This window comes from Oncorhynchus mykiss, chromosome 26 (genome assembly GCF_013265735.2).
Source record: "Oncorhynchus mykiss isolate Arlee chromosome 26, USDA_OmykA_1.1, whole genome shotgun sequence".
Classification (NCBI taxonomy): Eukaryota; Metazoa; Chordata; class Actinopteri; order Salmoniformes; family Salmonidae; genus Oncorhynchus; species Oncorhynchus mykiss.
The window spans coordinates 15334495-15350525 of NC_048590.1; the positions used below are offsets into that span (position 1 = coordinate 15334495).

Below are 16031 nucleotides of genomic sequence, written 5' to 3' on the forward strand. Positions count from 1 at the left end.
TTCACTGAACCTGCAATAACATCATTTGTAAATCTGTGTACTCGACCAATACACTTTGATTTGATTTGCCTCTCTCTCTTTCTCACACACACACACACACATAAACAAGAAAACAAACACACACACACACTCTTATGATAGCAGTCAGAGCTGCAGCAGATGTGATATGAGCAGCAGAGTCTAACTGTCTAAACTGCAGTTTCATGTGAAAACTCCCTGCTGTTACTGTGAAGTGTGTGAACCATCATGTGAGCACAGATTATTGAGCGGGGTGATAATTGTGTTTCTTACCCTGCTCTGAGAGAAATGCAGAAGAGAGAAAGGTGTGTGTGTACTGCGTCTCTCTGTCATCTCGCCCGACACACGCCTGAACAGACTCCATTACCGTATATTCCTCAAACATTCTGTGCATTAAAACACTTGCATTGGGTTAACATTCAAACACTCTTCAAACACCAGATCTCAGTTTAGTTGTCATGGTTTCATTACACAATCATGGTGTTTTGAGACTTTCTACTTTTACAGTGTAGTTGACATCACAACATTGTTCTCTGTCATCTCTGCTTCTTTCATGGAGCAAAGACGTTTAGGGACCGGGGAGAAAATGCAATAATATGCTTTTTATTATAGTTTTTTTTAAAAATATATTTGGTGTATCAATCAGCCAGGTCCCCCGTGATACAAGTCAGTATTTGATGTCCATCCATGTCTGAGGATGTCTGGCGATGGATGACGTGTAAACCGTCCGCTAGGAGCAAAAGTGAGCGCTGTTACCTTCAAGTAGGTTTCGGTTTTGCTCGGGAGTTAATGTTCAGACTATGTGAGAGGTTATAGACCTACAGTCATTATCCAGATTTCAGTTTCCGTTTAACCCATCTGAACAGTAGGCTACAGTTCCCTTGACGTGTCATAGGGCTATTTGAAGTCTCCGCCTAGTGTCTGTCGAATTCATATAGTGCCTCACACAAATCACACACACAACATAGCCGACACTGCTACCATCCTCTTTTACCACTTCACCAAATATTTCCCAAAAATACATTTTCTGGCCCCTCCCTACTCTTTATTTTTAATTCTCCATTTTGCAGCATTTCTGTTATTGAATTAAAATCTGACATTGTACTTTTTTGCCTCAGTGGAAAGACATTCACTTTTTCTACCCGTTCCCAAAAGCTTGAGGGGATTGGTGTGTAGGCTATTTGGCAGATGTCAAGTTAGGCCCTAAAGCTTAGGTTTATGCACTAATGCCAGACCTCAATGTAGCCTATAGGCCTAGATGTAAATTGCACAAAAATTATGCATTTATAGATTTTTTTTTTTCTGTACTATTTTCTCTTTATTCAACCCGACAGACAGCCACCCGCCCGACCCGCAGATATAACTGCGGGGACTGCAGGTTATGAGTCAACCCACGTATCAAACACACACACACACACACACACAAACACAAGACAGGTCAAACAAATGCACAGGGACCCAATCCGTCTGTGCCACAGATACACTCACAGACATACAGACAGAGGTAAACGTATCCACTCTGAATGGATGGTCTGGTTTTCAATCAAGAATCTAATCTCAAGAGTGTGAGCGCGCGCGCGTGTGTGTGAACCCTGAGCTGAGGTCAAAATAGAGAAAGAGAGTAGATGATTAACTGTCTCTGTTATCATGGTTCTCTGATGCAGGAAGCGCCAAACTGATTATGCCCTAATCAGAGATATCTCCCTTCCTGCTTAGCTCAGTGCTAAAAGGCCCTTCACTTTTAATGGGGAAGCTACCGATAAAAGCCTTTACACAATGGCGTCAGCTCTTAATTGCACTATTACTTGCATTATATGTTTCTCGTGTTTTATTGACAGCCATGCTTAGAAATACAGGAACAGGCAGGTTTCCCTTGGCACCATTCACTATGCTCTACAATAATGTGAAATAGAAAACTTTGGCTGTTTTGTACCTAACTAATTAAGAATTTCTGCTTTGGAGGACAATGCATGAAATGTTGTATTCTGTTTAGTTTTCTTTTTCCAACAAATCTCGTGGTCTGACTGCAGTATTCGACTTTTGACCATGAACACAGACATTTTGACGGTTAAGCTTAGGCATTCATTCCATATGTTTAAGATAAGGGTTAAAGTTTGGGGTAGGATTTTAAACCAGGGTTTGGAACCGGTTCAGGGAACAGAGCCGAAAACTGGAAAATAACAAACTTTTTCAAGGAACAGAATCAGAGCCAGTGATCTAAGTGATCTATGCTGTTCCGGAGCAGAATCCTTGTTTTAAAAGCATGGGAAACGGTTAATCACGTTGTTTTATGATCTGGGCGGGAGGGAGGGAGGGGGAAAGAAAGAGATTTACACCTATGGTGTAAATCATTTCAGAATGGGTTTATCTTCAGCACACACACACAGAGAAAAACACATGAAAGATCAGAGAGAAAATAAGAGATTCAGATATCTTGCAGTACTTGCAGTATTTATCACTTGATGCAGCCAAGGGTTTCTGGGAAAAAATTGCCTTCCTGATATCACCTTGACCAGGTGTTGTAGCTCCAGGGCGTAACCTCAATACTATGTGGATCACATGAACTATTACTGTACTTTAACAGGCAAAGAGCAATAACTGTGCTTATAAAAGCACAGCAAGGAAATGTATGGGGTATTTGACGTGAATGTAGTTTGAGGTTATAGTTGAATGAACTGTGGATTTGAGGGGATTGTTGAACTGTCCTTTTAAGGCAGGGTTGGCCAACCCTCCTGAAGAGGGGCCCGTTGAGGTGGATGGTTCGGTTGAAACACCTCTCGCCTTTCTCTTCTGTATCTGCAGGCCTTGGCTCTCTTTCCCTATCCAAAGTACAACATCTCTCAACAGCCCTCACTTACTCTGACTGTTTTTTAAAATTGTATTTATTTAACTAGGCAAGTCAGTTAAAGAACAAATTCTTATTTACAATGACGGCCTACCTGAAGGCAAAAAGCCTCCTGCGGGGACAGGGGCTAGGGCTTAAAAAAAATGTTTTTTTTAAATAACACACATCAGACAAGAGAGACCTAAGACAACAACATTGCATGTCAGCAACACATTAAAGCACAGCATGGTAGCAACACAACATGACCACAACATGGTAGCAACACAACATGGTAGCAACACAAAACATGGTACAAACATTATTGGGCACAGACAACAGCACAAAAGGCAGGAAGGTAGAGACAACAATACATCACGTGAAGCAGCCACAGCTGTCAGTTAGGGTGTCTGAGTCTGAGTGAATGAAGAGATGGAGATAAAACGGTCCAGTTTGAGTGTTTTTTTGCAGCTCGTTTCAGTCGACAGCTGCAGCGAACTGAAAAGAGGAGCGACCCAGGGATGTGTGTGCTTTGGGGACCTTTAACAGAATGTGACTGGCAGAACGGGTGTTGTATGTGGAGGGTGAGAGTTGCAGTAGATATCTCAGATAGGGGGGAGTGAGGCCTTAGAGGGTTCTATAAATATGCATCAACCCTTGGCTCTTGCGATGGGTATACAAAGATGACCCATTTACAGAGGAGTATAGAGTGCAGTGATGTGTCCCATAAGGAGCATTGGTGGCAAATCTGATGGCCGAATGGTATATAACATCTAGCCGCTCGAGAGCACCCTTACCTGCTGATCTATAAATTACGTCTCCATAATCTAGGATGGTCATCTAAATCAGGGACTGTGAGCCAGCGATGGCTTTGGTTGTTGTGTTATTAATGTTACTAATAGCATTTTCTATAGAATGATACTTTTGGTTACTATACTGCACATGTCGGAGTTGCTCTCCAGCATGTTGTGGTATTGTTGCTTCTCTCTCTCTCTCTCGCTGGCATTATCAGCAGTGCTCTTTGTCCTTGTCGTTTTAGAGTCTGCGAGCTGTAGGCGCTGTGACGAGAATCCATTGGAATGAGAGACCTTGAGCAAACACACACACACACACCTCGAGCAACCAAGTTAAGCGCCTGTTTTAAGTAAAGTTGCACACTGAAGGGCAGGATGTTCATTTGATGTTAATTTGTCTTGTGTGTGCGTGTGCTCACGTCAAGTAGATGATAACCACAGGTTAGCGTTTTTCATCATGTATCTTGTTCTGGAGTCTGCTCTGCAGAGTGGTCACAAGCTGGTACAGTCATAGAATCAGATTTTAAACCTTAACCAAACTGCTAACGTTAATGCCTAAACCTAACCTTAAATTAAGACCAAAAAGCACATTTTTGTTTTCATGAACTTTTACAATATAGCCAATTTTGACTTTGCAGCTGGCCCATTTAGCAGTAATCGCTCAGTTCTGCCTCCAGGACAAGACTCATCCCAATAAACGTCAACCTGCATGAAAACCTGGGTCAAGGAGCGAGTTCAGTTTAATCCACCCATTCCACTTTCTCCTCCCTCTCTTCCCTCTCTCACCAGAGTTTTCACACCAGCAAAGCACAGGCCAGACACACTCTTCTTTTCATAAACTCTCAGATATTTTTTGACTTCTCTTCTTTAATTGGCAGCTGCATCCAATCTTGTTTCCTTCAGGCCTGCATCTAATTAAAGTGAAACATGATTAATTAAGCTCGTCATAAAACAAAGAGAGGACCTGGAACTCTTATAGCCTTTATAGATAGAGGGAGGTAGAGAGGGAGAGAGCGAGAGCGAGAGCGAGAGTCTGCCCGCACTTATTGCCAATTGAGCCTGGCTGTGAATAAACTGTGTGTGTATGTGCGTGCTTGCGTGCACGTGTGTGTGCGTGCGCGTTTGTGCATTCATGCGAGTGCTTGTATTTGTGTTATGAGAGTGAGATGACATCATATTTTAATTGTGCCCCTGGCATTTCCGTGTCCTAACTTCTGCTTTGCTTGAATACAAACTGCACTGTTATGCCACTAAAGCATTTTGTGATAGCATCATGCTAACCTTCTCCCTCCTCCTCTCTTTCTCCTCGTCTCTCCCTCCAGATGAGAGGATGCAGCAGGAAGCGGATGTGAGACTGAGCCCCACCTGAGCCCTCACCCCCCGCCCCCGCCCCCACCCGGCCGTCCCATCATGCACATGCCGTTTCGAGGTCGTCTGAAGCTGCTGGTGGCATCTCTGACCGCCGTCATCCTGCTCACCTGGCTCTACCTGCTGGCTGGGAACCTGGAGAGTAAGTAGTACCGGCCCGTCGCCATGGTTACACGACTGACCGGAACTACTTTTCCACTGAGCTGCAGAAGAAAGGAATAGGAAACACATGTATGCATGTACTGTAGCTACTTTAAAAACACATTAAACAACGGTATACAGATGCCGTATCTTAATTTGAACATCCTATTGTTGCAGGAATATGGAGATTGCAAACTTGTTCATTCAAGGTTTAAAAAGGCTTCTAAAGTTTGTCATTTCCATTTTGAAATGTCAGACTCAAATTAATGTTTACGACCTCAAAATAACAACTGTAACGACCCTTTGTTTACTTTTTTCAAATGTCTTACCCCTTTTTCTCCCCAATTTTGTGGTATCCAGTAGCTACTATCTTGTCTCATCGCTACAACTCCCGTACGGGCTCGGGAGAGACGAAGGTTGAAAGTCATGCGTCCTCCGATACCAAACCGGAAGCCAGCCGCATCCAACCCGGAAGCCAGCCGCACCAATGTGTCGGAGGAAACACCGTGCACCTGGCAACCTTGGCTAGCGTGCACTGCGCCCGGCCCACCACAGGAGTCGCTGCGCCACCCGGGAGGCCCTTGTCCGGCATTGCCATCAGCCATTGAGGAAATGCTTCCTTGAAATCAATGAATGCTGCTTCACTGCCCGTGTTGCGCTCACGATGCGTCACGTCCAATGTCAGCGTCCAAGCTCAAGAATCACAGAGGTTAAATTCTCGATGGCTGACGCAAACGTTAATTCTATCTTGTGATTTGAATTGATGACAAATAAAGACGATTTTGGTTGCACATGGCCACAACTATACACCACTGGTTATTGTAAGTCAAGAAGCTACTACTACTAGCTAGCTAGTTACATTGACTAGCTAGGTTCAAAAGCAGCGTGTGAAATTAGGGGATCATTTAGTACAACCACTAGCAGCAGTTTAGTGAGTACTTGGGAAAAACTGGACCAAAGCTATTATACTTACGCATAATCGTTGAATATGGTACAGTAGGCAAAATAGAATAAAGGCTCCTCTCTCAAAACAACGAACTCTGTGTAGCAGGTAAAACTTCACGTTGACGTGACGCTGATGGCAAAGCAACACAATGCATATAGTGGAGCTGAAGAGTAACACTACAATCAGAGCCGGCAGCAGAAAATTATCAGCTAGGGGAAATCAGGTTTTATATAATTCTAGAAAATATTTGCAAAAAAAAAAAGATGACGAACAGGTTTCTGTGCCAATGCACCCCACAACCAATAAACAAAGCATACTGACTTCGGGCATTTCTATATGATGGTTTGCATTTTCAACACCACAATAAATAGATGTCAATCTCGACAAACATAAAATGCATCCCTCTATCCCAACCTAGGATTTACATGCCAATCACCGAATGTCATTCGAGTTTTTGGTGTTTTATAAGAGATGACTCTTTCCGTTAATCAAATGTTTTGCTACACAGTTTGGATTGATTTGAATCGTTCAGTAAATACATATACACACAGTACAACAATTTTTCAAAGTGACCGGGATTTCACAATTAAAGTCAGACTTATTTCCATTGTGTTCGCTATTTTCCTGCATAGATACATAATGAAATGTCATAGATAGAGACACATTACAGAGACACAGACCAAAAAAATGCTCGACTCTAGATGAGTATGAGTTTAAGTACAATTCTTACAAGCTTGTTTTTGCAGCTTATTCTTTAGATGTTTGGGGCTGCTGGTGAAACACTGACCTAGCACACTTGCCAGAGTCTTTAGGGTGTCCCTATAGCGAGCTTTCCATCCAATTGGTGACAGATTTTCATATAAATATGAAAGAATCTGCATAAAAACAATAGTTTCCCATCAGAGTTGTGTTTCCATCAAATTGACTTGTTGCGTAAAAACAGTCCACAAAAATAACTTTTGCGGTTAGATTCCCGTAGCGGAAAAAAACAAACAAGGTAAATGACTTTCCATCGCATTTAGTCCTACTGATGGTTTTGTCCCCAAAGAAATGCGTAGGTATGGTGAACATGCTCACTCAATATCAAGCCATTTTGAGGAGGCTAGAATTATATTTTGGACAAACGTGCGCATGCCTACAGTAGACTTCTGAAGTAGCGCATATAAAAGGCCAGAATTTTTTAAAGTTTACATTTAGGCTACATTGAAGCGTCAGGTTCTAGGTGTACAAGGAATGGCCGCTCGGATTTGAAGAGGAAGCAGAGCGTGCGTTCAGCGTTCCAGAATAGCTGGGCCTGCCGAGAGCATACAGTTGTATAATATGGCCACATTATTATAGGATGACTTGGGAGAATGATGATCTGCAGCACACGGCACATCTCAGTATCAGAAGTAAGAATACAGCCAGAATGGTCTGCTACTGTGCTTTTCTAGACCTTAAAAACTGTCCACCCACAACTGATCCAAATGGAACGAAACATTTAAAATCACAGGGCTTTTACGTAATTATTCAAAGGACATTTTCACTGCAGCCTAGAGTAGAATTTTGTATTGCCGCCTATACTAGATCATGTCTTCAATGTTATTTTATGCACAATGATGCACCTGGCTTCTCGACTGCCTATCAGCTATTCCTATTTGTTCTTGTGGATTTATATTGAAAATGTATGCAGCTTTGAGGCATGTGAGGCATGATTGCCAGTTAGCCTCTTGCAGATCTTGACAAACGGTGCATATACCACTGTTGTCACTATGAATGGTGGATAGAGGACAGGATAGACTGGTAGACTACATTGAGTACACCAAACATTAGGAATACTTATGCTAATATTGAGCTACCTGCTGTCCAGGCTCTGTTGCAGCCGGCCGCAATCGGGAGACTCATGGGACGGCGCACTATTGGCCCAGCGTCGTCCGGGTGAGGGGAGGGTTTGGCCGGCAGGGATGTCCTTGTCCCATCGCGGCACTACCGACTCCTGTGGCAGGCCGGGCGCAGTGCACGGTCGCCAGGTGTACGGTGTTTCCTCCGACACATTGGTGCGGCTGGCTTCCAGGTTAAGTGGGCATTGGGTCGAAAAGCAGTGCGGCTTGGTTGGGTTATGTTTCGGAGGACTCAGGGCTCTCGACCTTCACCTCTCTGGAGTCCGTACGGAAGTTGCTGTAACACTGTAACTACCAACTGAATACCACAAAATTGGGTAGAAAAAGGGGTAAAAAAAAAAAAGAAATAGTTGTTTGAGACGTGACCTACATCTCTCTTCACATAGAAACTGTAATCTCCATGAACCACTATCGATCGACCCGAGCCCCCCCGCCCCTCTTTTTGCCCTCAGAACAGCCTCATTTCGTCAGGGCATGGACTTTACAAGGTGTTGAACGTGTTCTACAGGGATGCTGGCCCATGTTGACTCCATTGCTTCCCACAGTTGTGTCAAGATGGCTGGATGTCCTTCGGGGTGGTGGACCATACTTAATACACTTGGGAAACTGTTGACTGTGAAAAACCAAGCAGCGTCGCAGTTCTTGACCCAGAACGGTGCACCTGGCACCCGTTCAAAGGCACTTTGTTTTTCCCATTCACCCTCTGAATGGCACTCACCCATTTTATGTCTTAATAGTCTCAAGGTTTAAAAATACTTTAATCTGTCTCCTGCCCTTCATCTATACTGATTGAAGTGGATTTCACAAGTGACATCAAGAAGGGATCATAGATTTCACTTGGATTCACCTGGTCAGTCGGTCATGGAAAGAGTACGTGTTAATGTTTTGTATAGTCAGTGTATATTGATTGACCTGGGGTATAGTAAAAGTTAGCATGCAGAAAAGCGTAGTGCATAAGGGAAGTACCAAAACAACTTGATATACAGTGCCTTCGGAAAGTTTTCAGACCCCTTGACCTTTTCCACATTTTGTTACGTTGTAGCCTTATTCTAAAATGGATTAAATAAAACAATTTCCTCAGCAAATGACACGCAATACCCCATAATGACATTGCAAATAATAGTTTTTTTATTTACATTTTTGCAAATGTATTTAAAACAAAAAACGGAAATACCTTATTTACATAAGTATTCAGACCCTTTGCTATGAGACTCGAAATTGAGCTCAGGTGCATCCTGTTTCCATTGATAATCCTTGAGATGTTTTTACAACTTGTTTGGAGTCCACCTGTGCTAAATTAAATGAACTAAACATGATTTGGAAAGGCACACCTGTGTGTGGTCCCAGCATAAGGTCCCACTGTTGAAAGTGCATGTCAGAGCAAGAACCTAGCCATGAGGTTGAAGGAATTGTCTGTAGAGCTCCAAGACATGATTGGGTCGAGGCCAAGATCTGGGGAAGGGTACCCAGCCAAACTGAGCAATCGGAGGAGAAGGTCCTTGGACAGGGAGGTGACCACTCTGACTGAGTGACCATATGGGTGAACCTTCCAGAAGGACAACCACCTCTTCAGCACTCCACCAATTGGGCCTTTATGGTAGAGTGGCCAGACAGAGGCCACTCCTCAGTAAAAAGCACACGACAGCCCGCTTGGAGTTTGCCAAAAGGCACCTAAAGACTCTCAGACCATGAAAAAACAAGATGATCTTGTCTGATTGAACTCTCTTCACGTCCTTGAGGAAACCTGGCACCATCCCTACGGTGAAGCATGGAGGTGGCAGCATCATGCTGTGGGGATGTTTTTCAGGGGCGGGGACTGGGAGACTAGTCAGGATCGAGGCAAAGATGAATGGAGCAAAGTACAGAGAGATCTCAGACTGGGGCGAAGTTTCACCTTCCAACAGGACAACGACCCTAGCACACAGCCAAGACAATGCAGGAGTGGCTTTGGGTCTCTGAATGTCCTTGAGTGGCCCAGCCAGAGCCTGGACTTGAATCCGATCAAAACTGTCTAGAGACAGATCTGAAAATATCTGTGCATCGACACTTCCCATCCAACCTGACAGAGCTTGAGATGATCTACAGAGAAGAATGGGAGAAACTCCCCTAATATAGGTGTTCCAAGCTTGTAGCGTCATACCCAAGAAGACTCAAGGCTGTAATCGCTGCCAAAGGTGTTCAACAAAGTACTGAGTAAAGAGTCTGAATATTTATGTAAATGCAATATTTCAGTTTTTTTATTTGATAAATTAGCTAACATTTCTAAAAATAAAAATTACGTTTTTGCTTGTCATTATGGGGTAGATTGATGAGGGAAAAAAATGATATAATACCTTTTTGAAAAAGGCTGTAACTTAACAAAATGTGGAAAAAGTCAAGCGGTCTGAATACTTTCTGAAGGCACTGTAGGGGAGGCGCATGCAAACAGATGTGGAAATGTGGCTAGGATAGAATCAATTATATAATTAATCCTGCAAAAGAGTGAATGTAAACCAGGGACAAAACACACTACCCTCCCCTGTGCCCAATTAAAAATAAAAACTTCCCAATTTCGATCTGTCCCTAACAATTCACCTTTCCTCTTGCTGCCGGAATATAATCTTTCTGTGTGAAACTGGCTCAAATTAAGATATGGCATCTGTACTAACAATCTTGTAGGCTGTTCGAGATTCCGAGATATCTTCGTCCGAGAATGTGGTTAAGTATCCTGTTGTAAACAAAAACGATAGACCCTGGACGTACTGTCATACACTCCTAAAACCAATTTATGAAGTGCGCCAAAATTCATAAGCGCACACATGTGCATGCAAATCCTCTCTCACACATACTGTACCTAAGATGACTGATGGGGTGCAGTCTGTTCACTTCAGCTCTACGGAATAGCCGTAAGAAGCAGTGAATTACTGTGTACACAGGAGAGGACAAGGCTGTCCTTATACAGTATCTGTGTCAGTATTAGGTCTGACTGTCTACATATCAGTATTTCTCTCTCTCACCCACTTTCCTCTGAGCGACCAGGAACAGGTTGTGAACATTCCCCGAGTGCCACATTCCAGCTGTGTCAGCTTCCTGTGTTATACAACTCTACAAATGAAAGACTTTATTAAACCCTAATCTTAATTCCCCTCTATCCCCTCCTCGCCCCCCCCTCCAGATGGGCGTTCTCTCCTCCTGTCCCCCTGTTTGTCAGAGACCCCCGAGGCACGGGTTCTAGAGCGGGCGGTTCTAGAATCGCGGGTGCGCGAGATGGAGGAGGAGAACCGGCAGATCCGCCTGCAGCTCAGCCAATTGCAGGGCACGGCCGGCCAGCCCGCCGACGGTGGTAACTATGGCAACGCGGCGTGGGGGGCGTCAGCTGACACTGGGCCCGAGGATGTGGAGAACACGGCGGAGGAGAGAGCCAATCACACAGAGTGTCCCCGTTCGCCCACCGTACTGAAGTGTGAGGTGAGCCAGGATCAAATACTTATTTTAGCACAGCTCTGTGTTTTTTACCTGTGTTAGTTTAGCTTCACTGTTTGGTCATTGGTGTTAAGTTGATATGTCAAATCTACTGTCATTGGTGTTTGTGTTTTGGATACAATAACATAGACATAGTTCAAAAAAATATGGCTGTAGTGCTAAAATGTAGGGAGTTGATATTCGCAACAGTGTTCTGCTTCTCTCTTTTCTGCACAGCTGATCCATGTAGCGTGCGTGTGTGCCGGTCACAACGCTAGCAGAGATGTGGTCACCCTGGTCAAGTCCATCCTGTTCCACAGGTAACACAACAGAGCTTCACATACAACTGCACCTGCTGCTTATAGCTACAATAGAAAGAAACGGCAGTTGTTTGTTCGACTCGATGAATCCTGCGCCAATAAGGATGAAGTCAATTCGGAAGGCCACTTGTAAAAATTAGAATGATTTATTCATTAATTATTGGAAGTTTAGGAAATGTTCGACCCTTCATAATCAGAGAGATGAAGCACTTGAGTAGCTCTTGGCATATGTTTCTCTCTCTCTCTCTCTCTCTCTCTCTCTCTCTCTCTCTTGCTCTCTCTTGCTCTCTCAGGAAAAATCCTCTCCATTTCCACTTCATCACAGACGCAGTAGCCAATCAGATCCTGAGTTCTCTGTTCCAGTCCTGGATGGTTCCGTCTGTACAAGTTAGCTTCTACGACGCAGATGAACTCAAGGTAAATGCCAACTTTGGTCCTCAGGAGCCTGAGTGTCTGCTCTACCTTTTAAATCCGTGTTTAGGAAAAACAATGGCGTGCACTCTTTGAGCAACCATTGACATAAAAGGGGATTCCACCCCTTTCCAATCAATCAGTTGGCAGGAGTAAGAGAAATCCAGTGACACTTCACAAGGACTGGAGACCATACTTGCTCTTATTAAATGTTCCTTGTTCTACATGCTCTTTACTCCCTCCTTCTCTTCCCTTTCCCTACTCTTACAACAGTGATGTGTCACCTCAGTCCTTCTACTCCTCTGGCCTCTCCGCTCAGTCACTGTGTGTCTGTGTAAATCGAAAAATGGTGTGTGTGTGTGTGTGGGTGGGTCGGAGGGGGTGTATGTATGCATGCGCTGTGTCTTTTATGTGTGGTATGTGTTGCGTGCATGTACTGTTGGTGGTTGGATGTGTGCGTCTAGCTTTGGCTCTTTTGCTATTGACAAAGGGTTGATAAAGTAACATGTTGTTGCTCAACTCCCGTAACAACCTGGCCTCGACCTGTAATATGACTTGGTTCCGTCTCTGTCCTCATCATCAAATTCTCTCTCAGCACTCCGCAAGCTTAGCAGGAACAAAAGCTCCTTGTGCTCTCAAATGTCTCAACCTACTCACCGTTTTCATTAACTCAGTTCAAACAGAGAAGGAAACACTGCATCTTCTGAGCTGATTATGTTTGCAAATGATTCACTTATGCAGATCCCGTTCTGTAGAATCAAGAGGCATAAATTATCAGACATGGTTGCCCAGATGCATGCCGAGAGTTATGCAGGTTTCAGTATTCATTTGGGTATCCTGGGCATAAAAAGAGATGCCATTTTTTAAATATCGATGCTATTAAGTAAACAGCAGTAAAGCTCCAATTGCTTCACCTCTGCTTTAAAGGGACTTTTATACTAAAGGGACCTTAGGAAACGGATGGGTGTCTGAGCAAGTTAGCTATTTAAAGGAAGGAGAATGCCCTTATACACCTGACAAAAGAACCACAGTGGTGTTTGCTTCTAATGACATTATTTTTCATACCTTGCAACTTTATGTTCCGTTTCTTTTTTAAATCAATATTTGTGAGGTCTAAAGTGGTTCAACCTCGCTCTTGCTTTCTCTCTCCATCCCTCTGCCGTCTCTTCTCTTCCAGTCTGAGGTGTCATGGATACCTAACAAGCACTACTCAGGTATCTACGGCCTGATGAAGTTGACCCTAACCAAAGCGCTGCCCTCTGACCTCACAAAGGTCATAGTCCTGGATACGGACATCACCTTCGCCACCGACATCGCTGAGCTCTGGGCCATCTTCAGGAAGTTCACTGGTACGACCTTTGACCTTGATAAACATTTCTGGTTGATTGATTGAATAATGAATTCATTGGTTGAGTGATAAAGCAAATTAGTGAATTGTACATGTTTTTATGCTATAAAGAAAAATCCCTTGAGGGCAAAAATGCCTAGAGAACAAAAATTATATTTGATAAACTAGTAGTTGAAAAGCTGTCTATATGCTGAAGAATACACCTCATTACCAATGATAATCAGCATTTTAAAATCCGGATGAATGATGATTGGTGATGCTGTGATTGCAGACAAGCAGGTGATAGGTCTGGTGGAGAACCAGAGTGACTGGTACCTGGGGAACCTGTGGAAGAACCATAAACCCTGGCCCGCCCTGGGACGAGGCTTCAACACTGGGGTCATCCTGCTCTACCTGGAGAGGCTGCGACGGATTGGCTGGGAGCAGATGTGGAGGCTGACCGCCGAGAGAGAGCTAATGAGCATGCTCAGTACCTCGCTGGCTGACCAGGTCTGTTTATTTACTTTTATTCTATTCTAGTCTATTCTTTTTATTCAGAATATTATTAAATACTCTTTAGATCATTACTTTTTTAACAAATGTTATTATAGGGCAGGGATCGTCAACTAGATTCAGCCAATTTTTTTTCTTGAACGGATGGTCAGAGGACCGGAACATAATTGCAAATAATTTGTAGACTGCAAATTGACTGCAAGAAGCCCAAACAGATATAATGTTAGACTAAAAGATCATAATTTCAGACCTTACTCACATTTGCATACAATCAAGTGACTCTCTGTTATGCGTGGAAATAATTGGGAAGAGATGTCTTGAATAAAAATCACTTGAAGTTGATTTCCTGATGTTTTTACAGTCTTCTATGTCCAACAATAAAAAATTAATATATATATACATTTGAAGTTGGAAGTTTACATACACCTTAGCCAAATACATTTAAACTCCCTGTTTTAGTTCAGTTAGGATCACCACTTTATTTTAAGAATGTCAAATGTCAGAATAATTGTAGAGAGAATTATTTATTTCAGCTTTTATTTCTTTCATCACATTCCCGGTGGGTCAGAAGTTTACATACACTCAATTAGTATTTGATCGCATTGTCTTTAAATTGTTTAACTTGGGTCAAACATTTCGGGTAGCCTTCCACAAGCTTCCCACAATAAGTTGGGGAAATTTTGTTCCATTCCTCCTGACAGAGCTGGTGTAACTGAGTCAGGTTTGTAAGCCTCCTTGCTCGCACACACTTTTTCAGTGCTGCCCACACATTTTCTATGGGATTGAGGTCAGGGCCTTGTGATGGCCTCTCAAATACCTTGACTTTGTTGTCCTTACGCCATTTTGCCACAACTTTGGAAGTATGCTTGGGGTCATTGTCCATGTGGAAGACCCATTTGCGACCAATTTTTAACTTCCTGACTGATGTCTTGAGATTTTGCCTCAATATATCCACAGAATTTTCCTACCTCATGATGCCATCTATTTTGTGAAGTGCACCAGTCCCTCCTGCAGCAAAGCACCCTACAACATGATGCTGCCATCCCCGTGCTTCACGGTTGGGATGGTGTTCTTCGGCTTGCAAGCCTCCCCCTTTTTCCTCCAAACATAATGATGGTCATTATGGCCAAACAGTTCTATTTTTGTTTCATCAGACCAGAGGACATTTCTCCAAAAAGTACAATCTTTGTCCCCATGTGCAGTTGCAAACCGTAGTCTGGCTTTTCTGTGGTCTTGGCTGATTTCTTTTGATTTTCCCATGATGTCAAGCAAAGAGGAAATTAGTTTTAAGGTTGGCCTTGAAATACATCCACAGATACACCTCCTATTGATTCAAAATGTCAATTAGCCTATCAGAAGCTTCAAAAGCAATTACATAATTTTTGGGAATTTTCCAAGCTGTTTAAAGGCACAGACAACATATTGTATGTACACTTCTGACCCACTGGAATTGTGATAAAGTTAATTATAAGTGAAATAATCTGTCTGTAAACAATTGTTGGGAAAATTAGTCATGTCATGCGCAAAGTAGATGCCCCAACCGACTTGCCAAAACTATAGTTTGTTAACGAGAAATTGGAGTGGTTGAAAAACGAGTTTTAATGACTCCAATCTAAGTGTATGTAAACTTACGACTTCAACTGTATATACAGTATATAAAAATGTTGGGGTACAAATAAAACCACCCTCGGCAAAATTCGACCCACGGGCTGCCAGTTGGGGACCCTGATATAGGGTCTTATGCCCTATCTTATGCCTCAAAGCATACTGTGTATGAGGCAAATGGTAATGTAAGTGTGTAAGACATCTCAAATGAACATTTGGTGCATGTGTAAATGTGAATGTTTACTATTGTGTGCCAGAGTTCTATATGATTTTAATGTCAAAATGAGTGTGTATAATACACTCATAGAAAAAAAAAGGTGCAATCTTGAACCTAAAAGGGTTCTTCGGCTGTCCCCAAAGGAGAACGCTTTGAATAACCCTTTTTTGGTTGGAACCCTTTTTAGTTCCATGTAGAACCCTTTACACAGAGGGTTCTACATTGAATC

At 43.0% G+C, this 16031-nt stretch overlaps 1 protein-coding gene across 3 annotated transcripts in view; it reads left to right on the plus strand.

The window, feature by feature from the left end:
* Positions 1 to 16031, plus strand: part of LOC110506282 (LARGE xylosyl- and glucuronyltransferase 2) — a 93296-nt gene that overhangs the window by 61993 nt on the left and 15272 nt on the right. For 2 of the 3 annotated variants that reach the window (XM_021585734.2, XM_021585736.2), the window contains 6 exons: positions 4956 to 5143; positions 11123 to 11415; positions 11647 to 11729; positions 12023 to 12146; positions 13318 to 13489; positions 13760 to 13977. In XM_021585734.2, the coding sequence (XP_021441409.2) occupies positions 5044 to 5143; positions 11123 to 11415; positions 11647 to 11729; positions 12023 to 12146; positions 13318 to 13489; positions 13760 to 13977 (990 nt within the window). In that variant the 5' untranslated portion in view covers positions 4956 to 5043. Of the gene's footprint in view, positions 1 to 4955; positions 5144 to 11122; positions 11416 to 11646; positions 11730 to 12022; positions 12147 to 13317; positions 13490 to 13759; positions 13978 to 16031 lie in introns of those variants that run through there. The other variant, XM_036964046.1, reaches the window with a different exon arrangement.